Here is a 27223-nt window from a genome sequence, read left to right on the forward strand (position 1 = left end):
AAAAGAAGTGTTGAATTTTTTTTTTTTTTAGATAAAATTAAATCAAGTTGAATATTGTTATTGTCATTATTATTTTATTTTATTTTGTTTTTTTAATCATTGATTTTCAAATAGTACCTATTTACGTTTGCAAATAAAGGCATTTCACTTTAATATTTCTTTATGAAAGCATTTCTACATCAAAATCAAACTGCATGTGAATTCATTGGCAAGGTAAGGCAAGGCAAGGATTACGTCGAAATGTAGCTTGCTTACGAAGGTTTTTTGATAAAGAAAAAGAATGCATATGCATGATTCTTGGTCATATGAATGTGACACATCCGTCCATTCCATTCGTCGTTTTGTATGTCAAGTTACTTGCACATTGCCAATTCTCATCGTCGATCAACGCATTTCTACGTAAGTGATTCCGTTTAAAAATCAATGATTTCTCTTATCTATGAAATCACAGACTTTGTAAGACAGAGTTGAACGAGGCGAAATCGGCGGCAAAATAATATAGGAAGATTTATGGAAAAAAGGCTTTGTAAAAAATACAAGAAAAAAAAAAAAAAGGGATGCATTTAAAAAATAAATTCTAAATTTTTTAAATAAAATAAAATAAAATATGCACCAGAACCAAAAGTTAACAAAGACTACTGAATTGATGGGTACTAAAAAGAATGTCCCCTTTCTTACATTACCTATCGAGTCGGGGGAACTCGTCAAATCGGTGTGCTAAAAGCTATTTTGTATGTGTAGATCTGTATGTTGGCGATTTCTTTGAAACTTGCTCATAATGACGCTATGTGTGGTAGTTGACTATCTATCATATCTTAATGTTGGGCTTCATCTGATTAATCTGTACGAGAGCATGATGGCATTTCTTCAAGGCAAGACAAAATAGGATGATGATGATGATAGTAAAAAAGGAATTTTTTAGAAGGTTCACTTTATTCCTATTCCTATTCCTCTTTTTTTCCTTCAATTAGTTACAAAATATCATAAAAAAATTTACAGATTTTATTTATTATTATTAATTATTATTATTATATTTTTCTTTTTTTTTTACCTTGTTTTCCCTCCCCACGTCTCTCCTTCCCGCACATATATATCTATTTATACTTTTCCAGAACGAGACCACAATAACGTAATGCAGTGAAGGACAGGGTGGTACTTCCACCAAGAAAAAACGAGTTTGCCGAGAAGATTCACCTTCCCAACGCTTTGCGCAAAGCTTCCCTGTAGCTGGAATAGGGTAAACGGCAAAGAGAAACCCAGCAGAGGGGACCAACCAGAGAGGAATGAAAATTTTCAGGAGAGGTAGAAGGAGAAGGAGAAGCAGGGCGAGAAGGTGTTAAGTTTAAGTATATGCAAGAGTTGAATAAGAGGTGAACAGAGATGAGCAATAGTGAAGGGCATAGTAATACGGTGTGTTTGGGTTACGAGGAAGAAATGGATGAGAAGGAAATCTATTAAAATTTATTGAATTGATTTTATTTTATTACATTGGAGTTTCTTTTAGAATTTTTATGTTTCATTACAGTACGCCTTTTTTTTTTCTCTATGCTTTTGCTTATTTTTCTTTTCTTTTTTTTCAAGTTTTATTTCCTATATACTTATTCTAATTTATTGGATTTTTTTTTTATTAATTTATTTATTTATTTATTTTCTATTATTTTATATTATTTTTTATTTGAATTTTTCTGCCCCCGCCCCGAAACACGGCAGCTGTAACATACTTCCCGCAAATGCAATACAATGCAATGCTTGATCGTTCCGTAAGTCTGACGAAAAGATGGTCAAGCTTATTGACGAGTCGATGGATGGTTGCGATAAGACTAGCTATGCCGGGGAAAAAGGCCGCGCCTTTATACAATCATGCAAACAATCAATGGTCGACAGAACGATTAAATCAATAAAGTTTGAATGAGTTAATAAAGTCGATTCAGTCAAAAATTCAAAAAAAAAATATCAAACAGTCTAGTCTAATCAAATCAAATAATCAAGTTATCAACTAATTCAAAAAATCAAATACTTTAAGTAAATTAATTGTTTGACTGAATCGATTATAGAATCAATCACCAATCGAATAGATAGATATGGTTAGCTACAATGTGCTAACTAAACTGTTTTTTATTTTCTCCGGAGGTTTGGTTTTTTTTTTTTTTGAATTTTTTTTAAATCATTTCAATTACTATCCTACCAAACTTTTGTATTACATTACATTCTATTTCATTAAAAATCATCCTTCTCTTTTTCTTTTATTTAATTTTTTTTTGTCCACAGCATCTTTTTCCTATTCTTTTCCCTCAAAGTCTCATTTAACTTTTTACTCAAAAGGTGCTCCCTCTGTCTTTTTTCTATCTCTCAAATCTTCCCCATGTCCCGGGTACTGCTCCTCTACTCTACTCTACTCTACCTCTAACTTGCTCCCTTCCCTCCCCTCCCCCCTCCATGCTCCTCCTCCACTCGGCTCACGTTTGCTTCACGTTTTTTTTTACCGTAGATCAAACGCATCGGCGTATCCTTCTTTTACGCCCCGCTATTCTTTTTTCCCTTCTTTCACTTTACGATGAGCTTCTCGCTATCTTTCTTACGGTGCTTTCTTCGCCTTGCTCCTTCACGTGCGATGATGAAATGGATGCGACATTCTATTAACATCGGCATCGGCGATGGCCAGCTAGACTTTTCGTCGCGTCGACATGCAGAGGTTTGATAAATAAATGTGCGTGCGTGCGCATGGCATATTTCTTTCGATTTTATTTTCGTCAAAATCATCATGCGATGAATGCCACTGATTTTTCTTTGCTCGAATACTCTGGCTCCTCGTCATTTTCTTCATCGCAACATCATCGTGCGAATTTCGCATGCATGGCGCTCTCGGCTTGTAAATCCCTATGCTTGGGAAAACGTAAGGGTTGGAAGCGATGATATAGTACCAAGTCACACGTCAAGCTGAGACCGATATACGTTCCAAGCTTGAGCCTATGACATGGTACTTCCGTCTTTATTCTCGTGGTATATATAGATCGCATTCACTAGCCTTACTTTAGCCGTCGCAAATTGTGTGACTTTGTTTTGCCCTTGTTTAAGTAAGTAAGAAAAAATAAACGAGCTTGTCTTGTGAAATATCAAGCCTACCTCTCTCTCTCTCTCTCTCTGTGCTTCCCTGCTACTCTACTCCTAATACTACTACTACTACCACGTTTGTTAGTTGTAGTTTTTTTTGGTTGGATTGCTATTTTGAAAAAGACCTCGTTCGTCGCTTCTTTTTATATTTTTAATTTCTTTTCGTGTCGGTGCGTGTGGAAAACCTAGTTGATTCTACCTTACCTTAATAAAACACTATCGCCTCTTTTTTTGTATATCTATAAATCTATACAATGGTTCAAGCTCTTACTGCTTCTTTAATGGCCGGCGCTCTCTTGGCGCGCGGTATCATCGGTGCTAAGGCCGATCCAGTTAACTTTGCTGGTATTGGCGGTGCCGCTTACGAATACAACTACACTGCTACTGGTTCCTTTAATCAATCTATCATGCCTGCTAACTTTACTCCTGCTGGCGGCATCGATACTAATGATAGCAGCCCTACTTATCACCCTTTCAGTGACTTTGACTACCAGTCCTTGTCTCTCGCTCTATACCACGAGTACATCGAGTACGACCTCTTCAACTACGGTCTCACTAAATTCTCTGATGCCGAGTTTGACGAGGCCGGCATTGACGCCGAGTACCGTCACTTGATTCGCTTCATGGCCCAACAAGAAATCGGCCACATCGAGCTTGTCACCAACATGCTTGGCCCCAACGCCCCCAAGGCTTGCTCTTACCAGTACAACTTTGACACTGTGGGCTCCTTCATTGACTTTGCTCAAACCCTTACTAAGTGGAGTGAATCCGGTGTCTATGGTTTCCTTCCCCACCTTGACTCTCGCGCAGCAGCTGCTCTTTTGCTTCAATCCATCACCACTGAAGCTCGTCAACAAATGTCTCTCCGTCAATTACAAGGTCTCTTCCCTTACCCCGTCTGGTTTGAAACTGGCATTCCTCAATCCTTTGCTTGGTCCTTGATTGCCCCTTTCATTGTTGGCTGCCCTGCCGAAAACGAAAAGTTGGTTTGGCAAAACTTCCCTGCCTTACATTTGGTTAGCCCTCCTGTTCACACTAATTTCACCAACGGCTCTTTCCCTCAGTACCCTAACGGTACCTACATGTATCCCGCCGCTGTCTCCACCAACCGTACCTTCCCTCTCTCTCTTCCCGGACAAAGCGTCGAATTGGCTTGGGATGCTCCCGGTATGGCTGTCGGTCCTAACAGCTCCTACATCACTTCCACCTCTGCCGGAACTCCTCGTTATGCTGCTTGGATTTCCCAATTGAACGTTACTTACGCTCCCTTAAACATCACCGGCAACAACAGCGGTGTTACCTACCAACCCAGCTCTCACCTTTACAACGACTCTACCCAGCAAGTCATTAACGGTACCAACTTCTTGGTTCTCGTTGACGAAGCTATCCCCGTCACTCCCTTCAACATCACTGCCATCAACGAGCACGTTGTTGCTGGTCCTCTTGTTTACGAGTCCGGATAAGCGTCTCTATCAAGGCAAACTCCCTTAGTTGCACATGTACACATCATGTAGATGATTGACTCAGTTGATTGAGCTCGTTTGTATATGTGGCTAGGTTGGAGCCTTAATAATTAGACTCGCCTTACCATGGATTTATTTCATCAAAAATCATACTCGTTCACGATTCTATCTATTGGCCTGTCTTCTTTTGGTTTGGATATGTGACCAACATACAAAAAGTTTGGTACGTCTAATCCAGCTTTGACCAACAGTCTTATGATTTTTTTATGACTTTTAAACCCCTGGAAGCCGTCGGCTACTAGGAAACCTTTAAACATAAAGGGGGAATTCCTCCTTTTAATATTTATTCTCTTTTCGGTGAATCCAACATTCCATTATTTATTCGTAGTCTTTTGTATTTGATTGATTGTAGTGCGTATAAGTCGGCGTGGCAGTAAATGAGCTTAGTAAGAAGTGAAGTATGTAAAGTAATAGCTAAGTAGTAAACAAATTTCGAAAACTTGGTAAAATTTGTTGTAGCGTAAGTCAATGAACGGAGTAAGCAGTGTCTTGGTACATATATATATCTGACGCGATGGTGTACGCAAAAGATGGTGGAGGAGTGGCTGGTTGATGAGGAGGCTGGTCCAAAACTCGCAGAGTTGATTTCGTCATTCAATTGCAAAGGGAGCATTGTAACTTTCATGTTTGAATCAATTGCATGTAATTTAAAAAAAAATATAAGAGACGGTTGTGATTGGAATGTTTTTGTAAAAATTCCAATTTGCTCGTTTCAATTTTCAATACAGTGAAAGTTGAAAAACGTTAAAGTATCTTAAAATGGTCTCACTACCACGTCCACAGCTTTTGCATCAAAGTTTCCTTTTCTAATGAGCATATATATACAGTCAATAAATAATATTACATTAGTACATCACTTTTTCGATGTAAATAAAAATACCGTCTAAACAAAGAATTTCGTAAGTGAATATTATCGTTATAGCTTTTCGTTATATGTTACTATCGAGGAGCTCGACTACCGCGACGGATACTAGCCAAATACTGATATCCTACACTTCAATGGAAGCTATTTAGAATGTCTTTTGGAAGATGGGCCGCTTCCATTGGATTGGAAATACATTTACAACTTGCAACAGTGAAAAAGCTGTTTTCTCCAGCAAAGGTTAACCCTCTTGCACAGCCTAATACTTGTGTTGCGTATTTCGATGTGTCACTACCAGGCTCTATGCCGGTGAGTTTTTTTAGAATCGAATGCGTTTCAATTATCACAGCTTATTAACTTTTTATTTTTTTATAGATTTTGAATCCTGAAGCGTTAAAGTTTGCAGTGAAAGGAGCATTGGCACTGAATTGTGAGGTAGCGAATGTTTGCAAATTCGACAGAAAGCATTACTTTTATCCAGACTTACCTGCGGGATATCAGATTACGCAGAAAGAAATTCCTATAGGAAGAAATGGATTTATACCATTGTCGGCTGGTTTGGACAATGTTCCAGATACTCAAATCCCCATACAACATATTCAACTAGAACAGGTAAGAAACATTGTCAAAACAACTTTCCATATACTGGATTTGAAAAGTATTTTAACAAACTTATATTTAGGATACTGCAAAATCGACGTCTGCTAAAAATCCATCGCGAATCTTACTGGATTATAATCGAGCAGGAACTCCGTTATTGGAAATCGTCACTAAACCTTGCTTTCATGATGTCAATACTGTTTCTGCATTCTTGTTTAAATTGCAATCCATCGTTCGCTTCGCTGGAATATCTGAGGCGTTGATGGAAAATGGAGGGATGAGATGTGATGTTAATGTCTCAATCGCGCCAGTCATCTCTTCAGAAAATCTAAATGAACTTCATTTTAAAAACAACGGAGTGATATCAGTAGAGAAATCCATATCCCATTTCCCCCAATTAGGTACTCAGTTGGCTCGTGTTGAATTAAAAAATTTGTCAAATGTACGAAATGTAGTAAATTCAATTCGCCATGAAGTGGACCGACAAGTCTCTTTGGCAAATATGGGTGTTTCTTGGCCCTCAGAAACGAGGGGATTCGACGATATCACTGGTAAAACATTTCCTCTTCGTAATAAGACAACCTCCGACGATTATCTATTTCTTCCTGAAACCGATATCCCCCCAATCATACTTTCTCGGAGTTATGTGAATTCTGTCTTAAAATCATTACCTGCTCTGCCTGACGAACTTTTCCAAAAGCTTACAACGGGTTCTCATGCCATTAGTCATAAAGAGGCCCGTACATTATTAAGTGTGAAGGAATACTATCACTACTACAGAAATGCGTACCACCATATCGATTCTATAAGCCATGTAAATCAATCTTTGAAAGAGGATGCTTTACGTACCCTTCCATACTGGATCACTGTGGAACTAGTAGGAAAAGTTCGTGAAATTGACCCTTCCCCTAACATCAATATCGTTCCTCCTTTGCAATTGGCTGACATTGTACTTCTTGTTTCCAAGAAGAAACTTACAGCTGCATCTGCTAAACTCTTCCTTCGTTCATTGATAAAATCACCTTCATCGAAACCTATATCTACTCTCATCCAAGAAAAAAATTTTGGTACCATTGGCGATTCCGAGAAAATAAAAGCTTGTGTAGAAAGTGTTCTTAGTAAACATTCAAAACAATTTGAAGAGTTGAAAAATGGTAAAACTTCCCTTATAAAGTGGTTTGTTGGCCTTACGATGAGAGAGCTTCGAGGACAAGCAAGTCCCAAAGACATTGAGATGGAAGTGCAAAGCAGTTTACGAAGGGAAAAGTAATCAAATTGGTTTGTATATTAGTGGCCCTAGTTTTTTTAATTACTGCATATTTCAAATCATTAGACAATGAAAGGAAACTCGTTAAAATTCATAGTCCATTTACTTTAATTTCAAAGTTTTATTTTGCTGAGTTAATTGCCTGTATTACTTGCAACAGAAACCCACAGTTAAAAAAATTCAATCTAATGTAACCCATGTTATTTATTCCAAAATTTTAATATTTACCTAAACACGTGTAAAGAAATTTGATAAACTTGATTTAATAGGTAATCAATTTTCCAAGAGAAAATAGAATGCAAACTCTTTAAAGAATTGTATCGCTTGCATCATAAGTATCATTCATAATACGATAAAGGTAGGAAGGAGGATAGCCACCCAAATTGGTAATAAACAGATCTACTAGGTCTGGTGGGATGTAATCATAGTAAGGGTTTAAAATTTCAGCGCGGCTTATTAGATCACCTTCATTAAAGGACATAATTTTATCAGGTGAAGACAGTTGGATAATGGATTCTAAGTCATAAGGGTAAACAGGGCTAAGCTTATAAATACCCGAACACACCACTACGGGAGTAGCATGGTGCCTGGCAGCCTGAGCAACTAATTGGGCTCCACTATAGGTTACCAATCCTCCGTTACCCAAGATTGCATGCGTACCAAGTATAACTTTATTCACGCGTGACATGATTGCAAAAATCGTAGCATCAGATATAACAGTTGTATCAATACCAGCCTGAGCTAATCGCTTTGCCATGGCATGAGAACCTTTTTGGTTATTGGGAAATCCTTCTGCAACAATCACTGAAAATTTGCGTTTCTTTGCGGCAAAACGGAGAAAAGCTTCAACAGTTTTTGAGCAACCCTGAGTTAAAATAATTTCACTAAAAAGGTTAGCTAACTGATAAGATGTTTAGCATGACACCATACTTTGAATGCAAATGGTCCATTGATTGAACTTCAATATCAGTATTAATCTTGTCCAACTCATCGATTACATCTTGGATGCCAGATATGATCACAGCGCGCATATCCATGCCACCGGTGACCCTACTGTCACCGACGGTTTTACTATGTGTGGGAGACTCAAGAGTAGGACGACCTAATAAATTAAGCATAGAAGAGTACATCTGAACTGAAACAGGTTCGTGACTTTGAACCAATTTTTCGTTAGAGGGAATGTCTCTTTTTTGAGAAGGGCTAGAAGAGTTCGATGAAGAAACGATTAACTTCTCATTTTCATCAGCAGTCTTTAATAATTCTTGATATTCTTCGCGGATTAAGCGTAAAATTCTTCTAATAATATTTCCACAAGAAAATTCTTCACGGTTTAGCATGTAACACAATAAAAGAATATGATTCAAAATACATACCAGTAGGTTGAGCCTTGACAAGAGTAGATCCAACAGCACGGACTGTATCAATTAATTGATCAACTGTTGACCAGCGAGTTTGAGAAATCACTTGTCTCATTACCAGCGCCGTTTCAACGGCAACTGCAAAGGGGCCTTGTACCTTTCTTGACTTTAAGTCTGCTATCAAGCTACTTACAGCCGGATAGGTATGTTCAACATTAATAGTTGACATTTTCAGGCGATGGGAAACGACAAGTAGTGTTTACATGTTAATAACGAACAAATACGAACGCTGTAAAAATGTAATAACTTGTTTACAGTAATTAAAACATCGTTAAAGCATATACCGAAGTTGACGCCGCAATAAAGGAACGGGGATAGTGAACCAAAACAAAATGTAAGGTAAAATCAGTTGGTAAAGAGCCAGGCTTGCTTGGGAAAATTTGGGAAATGGATTTGTTAGTCTAAGCTTGATTCGGTGTGTAATCTATTGAAGATAAGGTAAAAATCTATATCTTATAAAATGTTAAAGCCCCTTTGCGTTGTCATCGGTACTACAGGAGCTGGTAAGTCGGATTTAGCAGTTCAGCTGGCGAAACGGTTTGGAAGCCAAGTCATTAATGCTGACTCGATGCAAATTTATCGGGGATTTGATACTATAACCAATAAAATTACTGTGGAAGAGCAAGAGAATGTTCATCATCGCTTGATGTCCTTCTTGAACTTTGACAAAGAATACAGTGTTCCCGAGTTTGAACGAGATGCCTCCCGCGTAATTGACGAGATTCACAGTCAAGGAAAGATACCTATTGTGGTTGGAGGGACTCATTATTATTTGCAGTCCCTTTTGTTTGAAGATACTACTTTGTCGGCTATTGATAAATTGACGAACGATTCATCACCTAGTAAGCCACCCCATCCGGACTCTCATATCTTGGATGATGATCCATCTGCTATGCTTTCGTATTTAAAAAAGATAGATCCCGTGATGGCTGAGCAATGGCATCCTCGGGATACTCGTAAAATTCGAAGAAGCCTAGAGATATATTTTCACACCGGTCGACCGCCATCTGAAATTTATTCTGAGCAAAAAATGAAGTCAAGTGGCTCTAAACTTCGATACAAATCTCTAATATTTTGGGCGTTCGCAGATTCTTTAGTCTTAATGCCGCGACTTGATAAACGTGTTGACAAAATGCTAAGCCATGGATTGGTTGATGAAATAAAAAGCATGAAGAGTCTTGCTGAAAGTGAAAAATTTTCTCCTGATTTCACCCGTGGGATTTGGCAATGTATTGGATTTAAAGAATTCATGCCATGGTTTGAAGCGCCTTCGGATATAGTCTTTAATGATTGTTTAGAACGAATGAAGGTTTCTACTAGACAGTATGCAAAATCTCAGAAGAAATGGATCCAAAGTCGATTCCTCCCGATGTGTTTGGCTCAACAAGATTTATCCCCTTCTTCAATTCTATTTTCCACCACAAACACTACGGACTTGAACAATTGGGAAGAGCAAGTTGAAAAGGCTTGTAGAGTATTTCAATATTTTTTTTATAATGGCGATGCCATTGCTCCATCTGCTGATGATCAGCACGCTTTCGAAAAAGCCAGAGATTATCTCTCCATAATGAACGGTCGCCAATCTCAGAAAAAGAAGTTCGTTTGCGAGGAATGTTTAGACAAGCGGGGTGATCCATTCACTGTAATAGGAGAAGATGCGTTCAATGTCCATATTAAAAGTAGGAAGCATAAAACCACGGTGCGACGTAAAAAAGAAAGAGCTGAGCGTCAAATTCGTTTAAAAAACATTGGAATTTTAAAATGAAGTCCATATTGTATTTATTATTATATTTTTGGTCATGTTCATAATATAAGTCATAAAAAGCTATGGAGAATGGTCATTATTGAAGTATTCAAGATGGATGCACAGTGTTTATTTATCCAGATTTAGAGCGTTAACTTGTAAGCTAATAGTGAAATTTATTATTATATACGCATGCTACGAACTAGTCTGAATAATCATGCTTGAAACCTTCAAGAATGGAGAGACGACAGAGGATTCCATAGCAAAGATTTTACTTCTTTAGATTAATACTACAAGGGTAATGCTCGTGAATTTTCAGTTTCTCTGTGACTAAGTTATAAACAATTTAACACTAGAATTAAGCTACGTTTAGGATTGTACATACCAAGATCGATTAGTGAAGCATTACGCAGCATTTTAGTGCCGGTCGACAAATACCATGTTAAAAAGGGTTTAAGGCGTAATAACGCAACGTCATATCGATATAAAATCAGTCTTAATGGACAGTGGTGAGATGCACCACCCTTACCAAGCTTTTTCAAAAGTCGGTAAATGCGAAATTTCACAAACCAACCCAAGCTTTTCATCCGGAATGCGGTGCCTGGTCAGAAGCGCAGATATCCAGTTTAAAGGTATTTGTGGGTTAACTCGTGGGTTTGCTAGTTTTAATAAGCCCCCCCAGACCATCACTGAAAAAATTGTACAAAAATTTGCACAAAATATTCCAGAAAATAAATATGTACGTTCTGGAGATTATGTAACCATTAAGCCCAAGCATTGTATGTCTCATGACAATTCATGGCCTGTCGCATTGAAATTCATGGGCATTGGAGCGAAAAAGGTATTTGATAATCGCCAAATCGTATGTACCTTAGATCATGATGTTCAAAACAAAAGCGAGGCAAACTTGCGCAAGTATAAAAACATCGAGTCTTTCGCTAAAGGACAAGGAATTGACTTTTATCCTGCTGGTAGAGGTATCGGTCATCAGATTATGGTAGAGCAGGGCTATGCCATGCCTGGTAGTATGGCTGTTGCTAGTGATTCTCATTCAAATACATATGGTGGTGTTGGATGCTTGGGTACTCCCATCGTTCGTACTGATGCTGCAGCTATATGGGCTACAGGGCAAACCTGGTGGCAGATTCCTCCAATTGCTCGCGTTAATCTTGTAGGTCAATTGCCAAAGGGTTTGTCGGGAAAGGACATTATTGTTTCCCTCTGTGGTGCTTTTAATCATGATGAAGTTTTGAACCATGCTATTGAATTTTACGGAGAAGGTTTAAATTCTTTGAGCATTGAATCCCGTTTAACCATTGCTAATATGACTACCGAATGGGGTGCCCTTTCTGGATTGTTTCCTACCGACGAAAAACTCTTAGCCTGGTATGAGGACAGGCTTAAATTTTTGGGGCCCAACCATCCCAGAGTAAATCGTGAGACTCTTGATGCCATAAAGGCTAGTCCTATATTAGCCGATGAAGGCGCATTCTATGCTAAGCACCTTATTTTAGACTTGAGTACTCTGTCCCCTGCCGTGTCAGGCCCTAATTCTGTAAAGGTTTACAATTCTGCTGCTACTCTTGAAAAGAAGGACATCCTCATTAAGAAAGCATATTTAGTTTCTTGTACAAATGGTCGACTTTCCGATATTCATGATGCTGCTGAGACCGTTAAAGGTAAAAAGGTTGCCGATGGTGTAGAATTTTATGTTGGTGCTGCTTCCAGTGAAGTCGAGGCTGCTGCTCAAAAAAATGGTGACTGGCAAACTCTCATTGATAGTGGTGCTCGTACACTTCCCGCTGGTTGCGGTCCATGCATTGGCTTGGGTACTGGGTTACTTAAGGATGGCGAGGTCGGGATTAGTGCTACAAATCGTAACTTTAAAGGACGTATGGGTAGTCGAGAGGCTTTGGCTTACTTGGCATCTCCCGCTGTTGTTGCTGCTTCAGCTATTGCCGGAAAAATTGTTGCTCCTGAAGGCTTCAAGAATGCCGTTTCCTTGGTCTCTGCGGTCGATATCACCGACAAGGTAAACAAGCAAACTGCTTCCAAGAGCTCTACTGAGGCTGTTGATTCTGAAACCGCCATTATTGACGGGTTTCCTTCAATTGTCGCTGGTGAAATTGTCTTTTGCGATGCTGACAATTTAAACACTGATGGTATTTATCCTGGTCGTTATACTTACCGTGATGACATTACCAAGGAAGAAATGGCGAAAGTTTGCATGGAAAACTACGATTCTGAATTTGGCAAAAAGACTAAGAAAGACGATATCCTTGTCAGCGGTTTTAACTTTGGTACCGGCAGCAGCCGTGAACAAGCTGCTACAGCTATCCTTTCTCGTGGTATCCCTCTAGTTGTTGGTGGTTCTTTCAGTGATATATTCAAGCGTAACTCTATTAACAATGCCTTACTTGCTATTCAATTGCCAGATCTTGTACAGAAGCTTCGTACTGCATTTGCTAATGAGTCCAAGGAACTTACACGCCGCACCGGTTGGCACTTGAAATGGGATGTTCGTAAGAGTACTGTGACTGTAACCACTTCTGATAATAAAGAAATGTCTTGGAAGATTGGTGAACTTGGCAATTCCGTTCAAAGTCTATTTGTTCGTGGCGGATTGGAGGGTTGGGTCAAGCATGAAATTTCCAAATCCAATTAGTTTATTTGCTTGATTTTACGAACGAATTTGCGAATCTGTAATCAATTACTGCTGATCCCCTTATAATTATACCTTCTAATCTTTTTAGTTGTCTTGTTTAAGAAAAAAATTTAACTAAAATAATAATCGTCAATAACTTAAGCATACGAGAGCTTAAACTTTTTTGTCATTATGTAAAGCTGAATAACATCGCTAAATATTAATAAGTCCATCAATCTATCTTCCCACATTAAATATGTTGACATTCTTTTCGAACGTTGATTTTCATTTTTTTCAACTTTAGTTTTCATCTTTTTTGCTTTTTTGAAGGGTTTCCTTCTTCAGAACTAATATCTCCTTCTGTAACACCTTGATAAATGGGAGTTGGCTGAGTTTCCGAGTACATTTTCGTGAACATAGGATTTGATTTTGCAACGTCAGCATATTTGAGAAGGGCCTCACGAGGATCTTCATTAAGCATGGTTGCCAAAGGAATGTCATCGACAGAGTTTTCTTCTAGCAAGCGACCAACTTGAGGCTGCCGAGAAAGCTTAGGATCTTTGCGTACTGCATTGCGCCGACGCCGTGCTTCCAAAAAATAAGCTGATGCGGATTCAGTCGTTTCCTCTACAAGCCCAAAATCAGAAGTTCCAGCGGATCCACTCAATGAGTTTATATGCACAGTGCTAGATAAGTCGTCATCAATATGCTTCGACTTAGGAGGGCGCATTGCTGCATCCTTAACTCCTCGTATGGACTCATTAGGCGAAAAGAGAACATATGCGTTGCCATCAGCCGACCCCAAAGAAACCTGATTTATTTTTTCGTTCCAAGAGACAGCTGAAACGGAAGCAGTAACCGTCGACTTGGAATCGAAGAATAACGTAGCTTTCGTATCTAATGTCATTGCGTCTAAAACGAATAAAGGTGCTTTCATGCTATTGACAGCTGTAGAACCAGCAAGTATAAGCTTTTGGGTAGGAGAAAATATTGCGTTGCCTCCAGCTTTAGGAGTTAAAATGTCTATACGCTCATTCACACATTTATTAGAATTTCGCAAGTCCCAAACACGAAGGGCATTGTCTTCTCCTCTACTTAACAAATAATTTCCGTCCTGTGAAAAACTAAGACAGGAAATACCTTGTTGTGGTAAATGTGCATCCTTAATTTTCATAACAGGTCGTTTAGTACGAGAACCCTTTTGCCAAAATTGTATGGATCCATCCAGTACAGCAGTTGCAAAATTATCGGGTTTTGCTGGATTCCAAGCACAACTTGTAACTGGTATACGAGACAGTCCGGTGTGAGAACCTTCTGGTACATGGACGAAAACTTCCAATTGCGATTTTGTGCGATTAACATCCCAAATACGCGCAGTACTATCATACCCAGTAGTTAAAAATATTTGAGAGCTATCAGGCTGCCAGCAGCCATCAGTAATTTCAGCTATATGTCCTTTTGTATTGTACATGTTACGGATATATTGATCTCCCTTACTAAACCGTACAATCAACGAGCCATCACGGTCATATAAAATCGGCTGAGAATGGGTATACAATGCAAGGATTTGGTTTTTAGTAGAGCAACTTAATTTGCTCACTGGATAACGACCAACATTGTCAGCATTTGTGTCTGTAGGATCGATAATTTTGAAAGGATGAGGATTAGTAGCAGACAAGCCATTTAAGTCCCAACAATGGATTGTGTTGTCCAAAGATCCGGTGTAAAAACGTGACCCATTTTTGTCAAACGTAGTAGTGGTAACAATCTTACCAAAAATTAGTAAAAATGTAGTAAAAGCAGAAAACTACAAAATCAACTTACCTTAGAATGTCCCGGAAACATAATTTCATGCGAACCTGGTACGCCAACGTCCGTAATGTCGTCCTCATTCTCTTCGCTATCCCAATCCTCAGAGTCTGAGGATTGTAAAGTAGTACTCTTTGAGTTGAGTTTTGATTCGGATTCTTTTTCTACACTGTTTATCAAAAAGCTTTCTTTCGGTCTTATGAATCTTGCAATTAACGCATTTATATCGTATGTTTGTGCTTGCTTGCCAAACTGTAAGGGAATTGTATTATTTGTGCCATCCATTTACGAAAATCTGGATATTGTAAAATTTTAGAGGCTGATATATTGTTTCCCTATTATTTTTTTCAAATAGCCATTTAACTAACTGACAACAAGTTGTTCAAAATATTTTGTAACGAAAAGTGCAGGGTGAGAAGTTTCAATTACTGAGTTGTGGGGTGTGGCAGCACTACGTACTTCATTCTACCCAAGTTAGCGATTTAGGCTTTGCTAATTGATTTATCTCCTAAGAAGATTACATTGAAGCTTACGAGGAGTACATATTTTCGTTGCCGCTCTAAAAATAAAGATTTATAGCAGTGTGCATATTCTTTTTCTTCAACACACAGTGATGCCGAATCATTTGAATTTCACGGGGTTGATCGATTTTACCTACAAGTTGCATTAAAAAAAACTGATAAGATTATAATTGCTTTGGGATTTAATAAAGGTTTATGCTTTGTGTTGTATGAATCTGCATGGACTAGAATGTAAGTGAAAATTTCGGTTTATAGAATATATGTTAACGTCTACACGTTTCTAGTACCAGGAAGGGATCAGAGGTTAAGCCCTGAGGTTATTGACCTAACCGAAGATATAGAAGATGACGGTGCGGATGTTTCAGAAGTTACTTTGCTAGATTTAACGAGAATACCAGAGTTCCAGCCTCGTCGAAGGATTCGTACAAGCCGTAACCACCTTGACGCTAATCTTTCTAATGTTCCAACTATTAATTCTATTCCTTCTCCAGTCACTCGACCTCCCGTGGCTGTTGGAGGGGGGATATTCTATGGTGCACGAAGGACTAGAAACAGGTCTCAAACCCAACGGAGAACCCTTCTTGAAAATGGGTTTCGAAATTCAAGAAAAAAAGCTCAGGATTCATCAAATTCTATCGCCGAAAGGGTATCTCCTCCACCTGGGTTTTGTTATGATGTCCATCCTCATAATAATATTGCATGCGCAAAATGTGGAAATGAGTTAGTAAGTGATGAGAAAAAATCCATTTTTGCTGCAAAGTGTGGACACTTATTTTGTTCTACTTGTGCAAAAGAGTTACGCAAGAAGACTGTGCCTTGTCCGGTGCAACATTGTAGAAAGCGTATAACCAAAAAATTTATATTTCCTTTATATTTATAATTTATCGATTGGATACTAAGTGTTATCCATAGAGGATATTTGGCGGTTAAGTAATACGCTGGCGATTTTTTGGAACGTTTTGTTTTGCTTTAATAACCAGTAATGGTTTTAAAGGATACGAGTTTTTGTAATGCTTATAAGAACTAAGGTGCTCTATTATCCTCAATGAAAAGATTTATTCATTATTGACGATTATTTCCCCTTTTTTCAATTATTTATTCCCGTCTTCGAGGCTATCACACAAAAACAATTGCTTTTCTTTCTATATTGATTCATCATTTTTCGTACAAGGGAAATTAATTAGAGCTTTTCTTACCCTAAAACCTTCTACAAAAAACAAATCTGGATTCAATCTTTTCAATACACTATTTAGATGAGTATTATTTGGGATACTAGGAATTCTCGTAATGTTCAATTTCATGTTGAATTTATTTATTTACTGCAAATTAAAATATTCTTCAGCTAAAAATCTTAGTATATTCAAGGGAGTTTCCTGAAAGAGTTTTTTCTGAATTTCAAATATACAGTAATGTTTGTTTATAATTTACAGTATCTAATCGATTCAAGTATTTAAACATTGTATATATAATATATATATACTGCTTAACGTACTAAACCCACAGTGTGCTACATTACGTTACTCATTGCAGCAAAGATTATGAGCAGTTGATTCAAGTGCTAACCATGTTCCAAGTGTAAAAACAGAGACTTTGCTAGGCAATTTAGGGAAAGAGATACGTTAGCAGTGATTTGACACGCTCATTAATATCATAGTATCACTTTTCCGTTTCGGTCATTCTAGAGTTTTATTTTAAAAAAGCCGAGTTTCGTTGATTCTTGCTTTTGTGCTGTACTTGCACAGGGCGTTATGGAATCGACATTCCATTCAGATACTCTCGATTCTTTTCCAAATTATCAGGAAAATAGTTTAAACACTAATGAGGAACAGACCAATCCCTTAGAATCGTTAAGGGATGGATGGGCTTCGTCAAACAGTTCGTCTTCGTCGAGTCTTCTTCTTCCAGACGAAAATGAGGGAAATGAAGTCTTTGGAAGCTTAAAAGGGCTAGTTACCCAGTCAAAATTTGGTCAATGGGCTAACAAATTAAGCAAGTCTTTGCAAGCAAGAAGACGAAAGTCTGAATCAATCTCAAAACCCCGAGTTTACTATTCAGTGTTCATGGCTCCTTCTTGGGTTTTGCATGCAGAAAAGCATTGGGAGGAATACCCCCATTACGCTGGATATGATTATAAAGACTACGTTCGACTCCTTGATGCTACAAAGGAAGCAATCGCCCACGGCGTTTTCCCGGTCCTTATTTCCAAGGGGTCCTCTGGATCTTATTTTGTGAAAAATAAAGTCCAAAAAAATATAGCTGTATTTAAACCCAAAGATGAAGAACCGTATGGAAAGCTAAATCCTAAATGGACGAAATGGTTCCATCGAAATTTATTTCCTTGCTTTTTTGGGAGAAGTTGTCTAATTCCGAATACTTCGTATCTTTCAGAAGCCGCTGCTTGTGTTCTAGATAGAGGTCTGGGTTTGTATTTAGTTCCATACACGTCTGTTGCATCAATTTCTTCTCCAACCTTCAATTATGATTATTTTGCACGAAAAGCTTTTCTGACAAGGAATAAGCCTCTTCCTGAAAAGACTGGATCTTTTCAGCAGTTTCTTGATGGTTTCGTCGTTGCATCCAAGTTTTTTGCTCAACATCCCTGGCCTGGTACTCGACATAGAGAAACCCGAGAGTACACGGAGTCTGTAGCTTCCAGCGAGGACTTCGACATTTTCGATCCTTTCTTAGCTGAGAACGAAATTGAGACCGAATTTTGGACCGAAGAATTACGCCTTAAATTCCGGTTTGAATTTGAAAAACTTGTTTTGCTCGATTATTTAATGCGTAATACAGATCGTAATTTGGATAACTGGATGATCAAGATTTGTTACGAACCCTGTGATAATGAAGAATATTATAAATCAATTAATCTTTTATCTACGAATTTAACACCTAATATGTCTGCGAACTCGGTAGACCCTGCTATTTCCCAAACGTCGGATTTTTGGAAGGGACCACATTTTCAAATAGGAGCGATAGATAATTCGTTAGCATTCCCTTATAAACATCCGGATTCTTGGAGGTCCTTTCCTTATGGTTGGCTCTCTTTACCACGCTCCTTATTTACGCAACCTTTTACAGAGTTTACCAGGCAACTCTTTTTACACAAGTTGACTAGCCGAGAATGGTGGGAAAAACTAAGTGATGATTTACGAAACGTATTCAATCAAGATTTAGATTTCGATGAGAAAATGTTTTCGCGGCAACTTTCACTTGTAAAAGGGCAAGCCTACAATATTGTTGAAGTTTTAAAGAATCCCCTCATGAATATTTATGATTTACTTGAGCTCCCTAATTTATATGTTGTTGAGGATGTTGTTCGTATCGAAGTAAATGAGCCAACGTCTGCGAATTCTGAAGAAGCAGAATTTGGTTTACCAATTAAACGAGATTATGGGAGTATTTTGCACCCTTCATGTTCACAAACTTTCCCTCCTTATCCAGGAAGCCAATTATTACAAGCGACACCCGGTCGGTCTTTTTCGTCAAATGCTGAAGCACTTCTGCCGTTAAATTATATTACCCTGTTGTCCAAAGATAGTTCATCTCCAAAAATGTTAAAGGATGTAATTTTTGAAAGACTCCAGTGTGCTTCTTCCAATGCGGTCTTTAGCACGTGTTAATATAAGTCTTGTGTAATAGTATGCTACTATTTCCGAGGATTAAGTCTTTGAAGGTATCATATGTTATTTTCTCGCCTGTTCTTTCTAAGTTCCTTGTTAATTTAATTTTTCCATCATTTTATTGCTACTTCATTCTATTTTATTAATATTAGTTTGATGTTAGCGGTTAACATGAAGGTCTCTAATCATAATTGAGGAATTTAATTTTTTTACCATACAAATCCGACATTACCTGAAATCCTCATAATTGTCCATTGATAACAAAATTTATTATATTTTTAGCTACAGTTTACTCTCTTTTTTTTGTGTTTATTCTACCCATAATTAGTTCTGTTTGAGTTTATAATTGCTTTGCGTTTGCGATTCTTTCCTAGATTATTATTCAAAAATGTTCAATTCATTAAGTATTAGGATCTACTGCTTGTGAATGATTGGAAAAAATGTGCTATTTCTTAAGCCTGTTTACAATCAAATATGTTTAAACATTGCAAAAACGCTTACGTGCTTTTCGATATCAATTTAACGTTTGTTTCAAACATTAAGGTTGAAATGAACACCAATTTTTAATGTATGAAGTTTTGTTACATCCTTATTATCAATAATTTATTTCGAATATAAAACAAAGCAAATGGTTATGAAGAAAATAAAAAATGTTAGTGTAAACTGTTATCCTTGCTAAGCTGCCACATTTGTACGTTGATATTCAGGCAGCTCAGTAAGGCGAAGTTGAGGCTATTCAAGCTCAGCCCTTACGTCTAGTGCGAACCAACCATAATCAAAAAATTAAACGAAAATTTATAAATTCCATATTGTGGCTGAAATAATACTACTTAAAAACTTTCTAACAAAACCTTTGTTTCTGTTGCATGAATTTCTTTCATTGATTTCTTAGGTTTATATTGTTAGTAGACAAACAGTGAATTTCCTTACTGTCCCTTTTTCCCTTCAAGTCTTTAGGATCTACTTTTCATTTCTAATAATTGATTTCTTTGACACAGTCCTCGATTTTGGAGCTGGATTCTTCATTTGAGGCAACAAATTGATTAAAGGACTTAGATATAACAGTGTTTGGGAAATACTGTGAAATTCCTACTTATGTCCTAAATTACGAGGATTTTTATTATATGTTTTTTTTTTCTGTTGTTGTAACCTGTCTAATTTTTTGCAAACTGGAAATTTCTTTTTCAGTTGATACCTAATTTGCACTTCATCTAAACAACTGAGTCTTAAATATTAACAGGTTTTACTTGCCTTTTGAATTATTATTTCCCTTTTATTTGTCTTTAACTTTCATTAGCGGCCCTGGATTTGTATCAAGGCTCAACCCGTATATCGTCTTCTTCGTCTCGGTTTTTTAAAACTATGAAAGACGATAAGGGAAGGTCAGATACTGTGAATGGCTACTATATCTCCAATTCAAAGCTTTCAAGCGGCTTTTATAAACGCAATAATGCCAACACAGCCTCAAACGATGAGAAACCTAATTTAGAGCAAAATGATATTCCTAGCGTTACTAGCTCTGGTTCTTCAACACCTAGCTCTATTTCCATAGAAAAGGAAATTAAAATCTCAAAGGGGAATGTTATAGTTAAGGCTATACGAAGCTGGTCTCTTTATGTTGCAATCATCGCCATTCTTTTATTATTAGTTATTCTACATTCTTTTCAAGGTCGTCCACAGGACAATGGTTGCGGAAAGTCCTATGTTTGGCCTTCTTATGTTCGTTTTGTTGATTTTGATGAACGTTACACTCGTTTCGCAAATAAATATTCGCTCTACCTTTATAGAGAAAAAAGCGTAGAGGAAAGTGACGAACCATCAGGTATTCCTATCCTTTTCATTCCTGGTAATGCGGGTAGCTATAAACAAGTAAGAGCTTTTGCTGCTCAAGCTGCCCATGTTTATGCTAATGCTTACGCTGAAGACGCTGATGGTACGCTAAATGCTGGTAAACTCGTCCCTGATTTTTTTGTGGTGGATTTTAATGAGGATTTTTCAGCATTTCATGGCCAAACGCTGTTGGACCAAGCTGAATATGTCAATGATGCTATTCCATATATACTCTCTCTTTACCGTCAAAATCGAAAAATCTCTTCGGAGTATGACAATGAAGCTTTTCCTCCCCCAACGTCCGTTATATTACTTGGTCATTCTATGGGAGGGATTGTTGCTCAAGCTACTTTTACGATGAAAAACTACGTTGATGGTTCTGTTAATACCCTAATTACTTTAGCTACGCCACATGCAATGGCCCCTTTGCCTTTTGATAGGCATCTAGTAGAATTTTATGAATCAATTAAAAACTTTTGGTCCCAGTCCTTTCTGTTGAGTCCAGAAGAAAATTCACTAGATGATGTTTTGCTTGTTTCCATAGCTGGGGGAGGTTTAGATACTCATGTTGTACCGGAGTATTCGTCCATCTCTACCTTTGTGCCCCCCTCGAACGGTCTAATGGTTTTTACTTCTGGTATCCCTTCCGTTTGGGCAGAAATTGATCATCAAGCTATGGCTTGGTGCGAGAATTTCCGTCGGGTACTAATTCGGGGAATTTTTGCAATTATGGATGCAAGGACATCAAAGTGCACCGTTTCTCTTAATTTGAGGAAGGAGTTGCTTAGTCGTGCCTACATCCAGGGTTCTTCTTTTCAAAACGACATTACGCAAATTTCCAAACCAATTGCTCAATACAAAGCTTTGGACCTTGATCTTACTTACGTTTATAGCGAGATGCCAGGGCAACTGTTATTTTTGAACCAACTAGGTGTTTCTTATATTCGGCATCATATCTTTCCTATTCCGAAGCCTACCTCAAGCATTGACCGATTCGAATTGCTTACTGATCAGCCTATTGATCTTTCGTCATCCAATATTAAAGTATTGGCTTGCCGCCTTGATCCAAAAATTGATAATACTATATCTGCTTTATTAGAGAATGGTAACAATAAAGTAATTAACGCTAATTGCCATTTACTTAGGGAATTGGTTACTTTGCTTCCTGCTTCAACTGCATACACCAGCAGTCCATATGGTGGTGACAGTTTTTATAACTACGTATTGCCAAAGGAAAAAATGGATGATTATCATTTTATTTTAGTGTCTGATGATTCGAAAGCACCCGCTAGTGGGTTTGTTGTTGGGGGATTTTCAAATGTTTCGTTGGATCCTAAAACGATTAAAGGTTCTCAAATTGAACTCTTCAAAAGCGGAAGAAAATTTCAATTCGACACCAAAGGATCGATTTCGAAACGCTTCAGGTTCCCTGGTATTCAGAGCTCAATTATGGCTTACACCATTTCAGTAACGTACGAACTTTATCCTGGTGCCGTACCTCAAAAAGAATTTACCCCTATGTTAAAGCAAAGTATTGAATCTCCATTTGAAACAAAATATCATGTGAATATGTCAAATACAGAACTTTCTGTTCACGGGATATCCCCATTTATGGAATTTTTTGGTAAGGAATCAGAAAAATCTTTAACTCTCGAATTCTTTTTGAATCCTGCTATCTATAAGTCGGTTTATGTTTCAATACAGCCAAGTTATTACAGGAGCGCTGGGCGTCTGCTCATGCGTTACAGAACATTACTTGCTTCCTTTCCTGTGGTTGTAATTAGTTTGGCAGCTTACAATCAGTTTAGGTATTTTCATTACGGTTCTGCATACTTGAGTATGTCGGCTGCACTTGAAGTCATGATTCGCAAAGGACTTATCAAACTCCTTTTTTTAGTTTCGATCTTGTCAATTGCATTTTCATATTTAATTAGCAGAGTAGAGTTGATTGTTGCCGATGGTGCTGACCCTGTCGCCTCTTGGAAAATATTCGCAATGATGGTTCCAAAATCTTTCTGGAAACAAAATCATTTACTTTTTGGACTACAGACTGCTCAATTTTGGTTCCTCGCCCCGCTGTTAACTTTAATGTTTGTTGGCTTAGTTATAACAGCCAGTGTTATTATACTCTGTGTCATGCATTTATTAGCATTCATATATGGTATCTACTTGCGTTATAAAGGTTTGACTTTTACTGGTGTATGCCAAGCTGTGAAGTTCTCCTTTCAATGTCTGAGAACAAGAAATACTAGAAAATTGGATCATGGAGAATTTAAAAAACTTTCGAGTTTTCTATCTCAGAGAAATATGTATTATGCAAACCCTTCTCTCTGTTACGTATATGGAAAGAAGCATATGCAAGCTCGGATAATTGGCATCATGTTATTGTTGCTCATGGCAATGACGGTGGTACCCTTTCAACTTGTTTATGGTGTTGCTTTATGTACCCAGACAGTAACTACTGCTAAAGCTTTACACTTGGCCCGATTTTGCACCAAGTCAAGCCATTACCGAAAAAAATTGTGGGATTTCTACAATTTCTCTTGCACGATAACAATACTGATGTTACTCTTAGCTCCTTTGGACTTTCCTGTTCTCATTGTTTGGGCTAGAAATCTTTCCATGCATTGGTCTATTCCTTTCCCCACACATCATAATTTCTTCTCAATTATCCCTTTTATATTACTCACCGAAATTTTACGAACAGGAAAGATGCTACCTCGTTTGAACGACGTGGAGTACTACATAAATAACGTTTTTTTGTTTCTTCTGTCTTTCTATTCATTGATATATGGAGCTGAAAAACCATACCTCATTCACAATGTAGTTGGGTTATACTTTTTTTGGCTTTTATTTTTGTATGCCAAGAATGGTTTTTTTGTACAAAACATTTCGAAATGGCCGATCATTCCTAGAATGAAGTATTTTATTAAGCACAAATTTTTGCGATCTATTTCTTAATGGAAACTTGTAACAATATTATTTAATTCTTTTCTCTTTTTTCTTTATTCTCTCTTTTATATTACATTATTTCCTTTATTTTCACACTGTTGAACACTTATCATACTTTAATTTTCAAGATAGAACTTCGTTTTTATTTGGTAGACATTCGTTCATTGAATTTTATTTCTATTTATTACCTTGAATAATATCTCTTTACAAAGTTTATTGGTTTATCAAAGACTGAATAACTCACATTAGCATGATGGAAATAGAAAAAGATGAATTAATATATGAGCTGTCATCAACAGTTAAGAGATATTTTTTGATTTTTGTAGACCAACACTAAAGGTACTGGCCTTTCTTCCGTACGTGATAATGGCTGTAATAGTTCAAATAAGGAAACATAATTCACTTGGGAAAATTCCTGAGATAAAGGCACAATATTAGCGGTTGGCGAAGGAAGCTTGTAAATCTGGCGCACACTCAGGTCGGGAAAAATAGCCAAAGCTTGGTGATTCCAAACAAATTGAAACATGTAGCTATGAAATCCGTCAACATATATGCGGCATAAGGCAAGAGGTCTGTTGCTGATGGACAAAGTCTTCAGTGAGGATGATGTGAAAGAACCCAAACAAGCCAAAATCCCAAGAGTATCTGTTGGATAAGATGACAAAGAGCCTTCAAGCTCTCTAACAAATCTGGGCCCTATTGATCCCTTGTTAGATTTGCAGGATACGACAACTTTGGTGGGCTCAAACAACACATTTTTAATCGAAAATTGGCCCACCAAATCCACCCCACCATCGCCCTTTCCACCACATCTTTCAAGCTGAAAACTGTGTTGCTTTAGCACATACTGTACCAAGTATTCAAACAAGGTTCCTTGGGCAACAGTATTCGACGTTGAAGGCTTCTGAACACTCAAATGTTCTAAATAGGAAACAAGATTGTTGTGTGTGACAGACAAGTTTCTAAGGCCTAAAAGGCCTCTGTTCATGAATGAAAAATTTCTACACCGATTGAACCCTGACTTTAAAATCCACATCACGCTAGACAGAATGCGAAAGACTTAAACAGTATAAAGTTCAGGATAAGAAATGAATTATGCAAATATTCATTCCCTTCTAATTCGAATAACAACGACTGAGGATCGAAAGTAGTTATTTAAATAATTTTTGCTGAATTTTAGAAGTTCGTGAATCACGCCGTTCCTTAGTAATTTTAATTAATCTGTTAACGGTTTGCAAAAGCAAATTCGCGATATCTAAGAAAAATTTATTCAGAAAATAACAAAAATACAGAGCTTTGAGGATTACAAGCAAGCGACAAAATAATTGAAACTGGTTCTGCTGTATTTCATGGAATGATCCAGCTTCCTTGGTAGCTTTGTTTATAAGTTTTCCTTAATAAAAATTTACTCTTAAATTATATTTGATAATATGAAAGTTTTGATAACATCACGCCTCCATTTCCACAATATCAAGCCTTCAGACTCTTTTATTAATCAAGTGTATTTTTGGTGGAGAAATTAATAGCCTGTTAATTTTCAACTTCACTATTCTTTTTAAAAGTTTTCGAATTGTAATTTAAAACTGTATACTAAAACGTGCTACAGTTCGTTAAACACGTTGTCTGGCACTACTCTAATTTTGTGGAATCACAAGTAAACAAATGCAAGCAAGGGCTTAGCAAAGTAGAAAGGCCCTTAAGGGGATATAAAAGGAAATTCAAAGAGAATTTATATATTTTATTTAATTCTCAATGGATATCGGCATACTTTCGAGTTTAAAGCCTGCACAGTCGTTTCGTGATAACTCATTAGGAAGCTTCATTAATAGCATTGATTACAGTGATTCTGGAGAGTATGTTGCAACGACATGTTCTGCCGATGACACAGTCCAAATATATGATGCTTTAGATCCGAAGCAAGTCCATACAATAACTTGTTTCGAAACCGGCATAGAAGTTGCTCGTTTTACACACCACGATCATAATCTACTTTTGTCTACCACAAAGGGGAATAAGGATATTCAATATGTTTCAATTTATGACAACAAAAGAATATCGTACTTCAGTGGGCACACGGACATCGTTTCATCCATTGAGGTTTCTCCTATTGAAGACCAATTCGTTAGTACGGCAAACGACAAAACCTTGAAGCTTTGGAAAATGAATCAATCCTCGAGATGCCTTGGAAATTTAGATCTCCCATCCCTTGGAATTCCCGCTTATGATCCCACAGGTCTTGTTTTTGCGGTTGCATGTCATTCACTGTCACGTATCTTTCTTTACGACGTGCGGAATTATGGTTCTGATCCGTTTTCAACATTCACAATAGATGACTCTCGTTACTTATCAAGGTTTTCGTTTCCCCCCATGATGCCTGAGTGGAAACATATGGAGTTTTCCAACGATGGAAAATGTATACTTCTCTCAACTAGAGCTAATGTTCACTATATACTTGATGCATTCAGCGGGGATGTTTTATCTAGATTAGAGGACTTCCAAGAATTGCCGTTCTCCAACAATTTTCACGGCGGCTCAACCACTTTTGTACCTCAAGGTAATTTTGTCATAGGATCTGCTGACGACCGTACCCTGAATGTATGGAATTTAAGACATACCTTTCACCATAAAGGAAAAACAAGACCTCCTGAACATCGTATTGTTTCTCAGTCTATAATTAATCCAGGTCTTGTTAAGTATAATCCTAGGTATGATCAACTTTTGACTGCAGGGTCCCAACTCGTTTTTTGGCTTCCCGAAAAATATGCCTTAACATCATGATTATACTGCTAAAGCATACCGTAATCTTCTCCCAGGTTTTAATTATTATATAATCTTATTTATGTCTTCAACAACTACCTATACGTAAACCTGAGGAACCTGTCATTTCAACAAATGAACTAAAAATTTTTAAAATATAAAATCCTCATAAATCTTTAATTGATTTTTCATATTTCCCGATCTTAATTTTCTTCATGCAATGTTAGAATTTTTACTAATACCCTTTTTATTAAAGGATTCGCTAGAATTCATTGATATATGAATATCAAGAAATCAAACTTTGCGATAAGCAAAATAATGTTAATACTATTCTATCTTTTGACATATACCATGTTGACATTGTATAACGCATACGTATGCATGTAAATGACTCCTAGATATATCTGTTTTCTTATTCCTTCAATCCACTGTAATTAAAAAAAAAGATTAAATTAAAGAAATCCCAGGTAAACGGGAAAGCGAATTGTTTAGGTGCTTGACATAGTGAGATGACTCTTACCAGTTGCTTTAAGTGTGATCGGGGATACCACTGTTCGTCACA

The 27223-nt window shown here is 37.4% G+C and overlaps 13 protein-coding genes and 12 long non-coding RNA genes across 25 annotated transcripts; 12 read left to right on the forward strand and 13 right to left on the reverse strand.

The window, feature by feature from the left end:
* Positions 1-159: 159 nt before the first annotated feature.
* SPOM_SPNCRNA.2746 lies at positions 160-1561 on the reverse strand. Its single transcript, NR_192114.1, has one exon. It is a non-coding gene; the product is annotated as a non-coding RNA (long non-coding RNA).
* Positions 1562-1705: 144 nt separating this feature from the next.
* Positions 1706-1976, reverse strand: SPOM_SPNCRNA.2747. Its single transcript, NR_192115.1, has one exon. It is a non-coding gene; the product is annotated as a non-coding RNA (long non-coding RNA).
* Positions 1977-2081: 105 nt separating this feature from the next.
* On the forward strand, positions 2082-3030 carry SPOM_SPAC343.21 (uncharacterized protein; the record flags this gene model as incomplete). The annotated part of the gene is made up of 1 exon (NM_001356023.2): positions 2082-3030. One exon carries the CDS (start codon positions 2082-2084, stop codon positions 2556-2558), a length of 477 nt encoding a protein of 158 aa, NP_001343101.1. The 3' UTR covers positions 2559-3030.
* Positions 3031-3033: 3 nt separating this feature from the next.
* On the forward strand, positions 3034-4961 carry rds1. The gene has a single exon (NM_001018865.3). The coding sequence runs from the start codon at positions 3366-3368 to the stop codon at positions 4572-4574; it is 1209 nt and encodes a 402-aa protein (NP_593432.1). The 5' UTR covers positions 3034-3365; the 3' UTR covers positions 4575-4961.
* On the reverse strand, positions 3250-5259 carry SPOM_SPAC343.20 (uncharacterized protein; the record flags this gene model as incomplete). The annotated part of the gene is made up of 1 exon (NM_001018866.2): positions 3250-5259. The coding sequence occupies one exon, from the start codon at positions 5257-5259 to the stop codon at positions 4918-4920; it is 342 nt and encodes a 113-aa protein (NP_593433.1). The 3' UTR covers positions 3250-4917.
* On the forward strand, positions 4982-5219 carry SPOM_SPNCRNA.2748. Its single transcript, NR_192116.1, has one exon. It is a non-coding gene; the product is annotated as a non-coding RNA (long non-coding RNA).
* A 108-nt stretch (positions 5260-5367) lies between the features above and the next one.
* Positions 5368-7394, reverse strand: SPOM_SPNCRNA.2749. The gene has a single exon (NR_192117.1). It is a non-coding gene; the product is annotated as a non-coding RNA (long non-coding RNA).
* gta2 (glutamyl-tRNA amidotransferase beta subunit Gta2) lies at positions 5633-7559 on the forward strand. Its single transcript, NM_001018867.3, has 3 exons — positions 5633-5805; positions 5872-6108; positions 6179-7559. The coding sequence occupies exons 1-3, from the start codon at positions 5650-5652 to the stop codon at positions 7364-7366; spliced, it is 1581 nt and encodes a 526-aa protein (NP_593434.1). The 5' UTR covers positions 5633-5649; the 3' UTR covers positions 7367-7559.
* tif222 (translation initiation factor eIF2B beta subunit) lies at positions 7492-8971 on the reverse strand. The gene is made up of 3 exons (NM_001018868.3): positions 8737-8971; positions 8294-8684; positions 7492-8247 (listed from the first exon to the last, which is right to left on the reverse strand). Exons 1-3 carry the CDS (start codon positions 8948-8950, stop codon positions 7671-7673), a joined length of 1182 nt encoding a protein of 393 aa, NP_593435.1. The 5' UTR covers positions 8951-8971; the 3' UTR covers positions 7492-7670.
* On the forward strand, positions 8276-8607 carry SPOM_SPNCRNA.2750. Its single transcript, NR_192118.1, has one exon. It is a non-coding gene; the product is annotated as a non-coding RNA (long non-coding RNA).
* Positions 8972-8979: 8 nt separating the features above from the next.
* On the reverse strand, positions 8980-15401 carry wdr70 (WD repeat-containing protein). Its single transcript, NM_001018871.3, has 2 exons — positions 14994-15401; positions 8980-14937 (listed from the first exon to the last, which is right to left on the reverse strand). The coding sequence occupies exons 1-2, from the start codon at positions 15261-15263 to the stop codon at positions 13477-13479; spliced, it is 1731 nt and encodes a 576-aa protein (NP_593438.1). The 5' UTR covers positions 15264-15401; the 3' UTR covers positions 8980-13476.
* Positions 9136-10956, forward strand: tit1 (tRNA isopentenyltransferase). Its single transcript, NM_001018869.3, has one exon. The coding sequence runs from the start codon at positions 9242-9244 to the stop codon at positions 10544-10546; it is 1305 nt and encodes a 434-aa protein (NP_593436.1). The 5' UTR covers positions 9136-9241; the 3' UTR covers positions 10547-10956.
* Positions 11097-13413, forward strand: lys2 (homoaconitate hydratase Lys2). The gene has a single exon (NM_001018870.3). It carries the CDS (start codon positions 11118-11120, stop codon positions 13188-13190), a length of 2073 nt encoding a protein of 690 aa, NP_593437.2. The 5' UTR covers positions 11097-11117; the 3' UTR covers positions 13191-13413.
* A 61-nt stretch (positions 15402-15462) lies between the features above and the next one.
* On the forward strand, positions 15463-16766 carry rfp2 (SUMO-targeted ubiquitin-protein ligase subunit Rfp2). Its single transcript, NM_001018872.3, has 2 exons — positions 15463-15730; positions 15784-16766. Exons 1-2 carry the CDS (start codon positions 15709-15711, stop codon positions 16377-16379), a joined length of 618 nt encoding a protein of 205 aa, NP_593439.1. The 5' UTR covers positions 15463-15708; the 3' UTR covers positions 16380-16766.
* Positions 16235-16503, reverse strand: SPOM_SPNCRNA.2751. The gene has a single exon (NR_192119.1). It is a non-coding gene; the product is annotated as a non-coding RNA (long non-coding RNA).
* SPOM_SPNCRNA.2752 lies at positions 16753-17729 on the reverse strand. The gene has a single exon (NR_192120.1). It is a non-coding gene; the product is annotated as a non-coding RNA (long non-coding RNA).
* On the forward strand, positions 17060-19762 carry lsb6 (1-phosphatidylinositol 4-kinase Lsb6). Its single transcript, NM_001356024.2, has one exon. It carries the CDS (start codon positions 17248-17250, stop codon positions 19120-19122), a length of 1875 nt encoding a protein of 624 aa, NP_001342901.1. The 5' UTR covers positions 17060-17247; the 3' UTR covers positions 19123-19762.
* Positions 17895-18104, reverse strand: SPOM_SPNCRNA.2753. Its single transcript, NR_192121.1, has one exon. It is a non-coding gene; the product is annotated as a non-coding RNA (long non-coding RNA).
* SPOM_SPNCRNA.2754 lies at positions 19434-20994 on the reverse strand. Its single transcript, NR_192122.1, has one exon. It is a non-coding gene; the product is annotated as a non-coding RNA (long non-coding RNA).
* Positions 19890-24160, forward strand: bst1 (GPI inositol deacylase). The gene has a single exon (NM_001018874.3). It carries the CDS (start codon positions 20485-20487, stop codon positions 23911-23913), a length of 3429 nt encoding a protein of 1142 aa, NP_593441.1. The 5' UTR covers positions 19890-20484; the 3' UTR covers positions 23914-24160.
* Positions 21371-21957, reverse strand: SPOM_SPNCRNA.754. The gene has a single exon (NR_151127.1). It is a non-coding gene; the product is annotated as a non-coding RNA (long non-coding RNA).
* On the reverse strand, positions 24046-25433 carry SPOM_SPAC824.03C (uncharacterized protein). Its single transcript, NM_001018875.3, has one exon. It carries the CDS (start codon positions 24938-24940, stop codon positions 24197-24199), a length of 744 nt encoding a protein of 247 aa, NP_593442.1. The 5' UTR covers positions 24941-25433; the 3' UTR covers positions 24046-24196.
* Positions 24265-25280, forward strand: SPOM_SPNCRNA.2755. Its single transcript, NR_192123.1, has one exon. It is a non-coding gene; the product is annotated as a non-coding RNA (long non-coding RNA).
* On the reverse strand, positions 25417-27217 carry SPOM_SPNCRNA.755. Its single transcript, NR_151128.1, has one exon. It is a non-coding gene; the product is annotated as a non-coding RNA, possible alternative UTR (long non-coding RNA).
* swd22 (Set1C-histone-H3K4 methyltransferase complex subunit Swd2) lies at positions 25561-27010 on the forward strand. The gene has a single exon (NM_001018876.3). The coding sequence runs from the start codon at positions 25657-25659 to the stop codon at positions 26680-26682; it is 1026 nt and encodes a 341-aa protein (NP_593443.1). The 5' UTR covers positions 25561-25656; the 3' UTR covers positions 26683-27010.
* Positions 27218-27223: the final 6 nt, after the last annotated feature.

This window comes from Schizosaccharomyces pombe (assembly GCF_000002945.2).
Source record: "Schizosaccharomyces pombe strain 972h- genome assembly, chromosome: I".
NCBI classification, from domain to species: domain Eukaryota; kingdom Fungi; phylum Ascomycota; class Schizosaccharomycetes; order Schizosaccharomycetales; family Schizosaccharomycetaceae; genus Schizosaccharomyces; species Schizosaccharomyces pombe.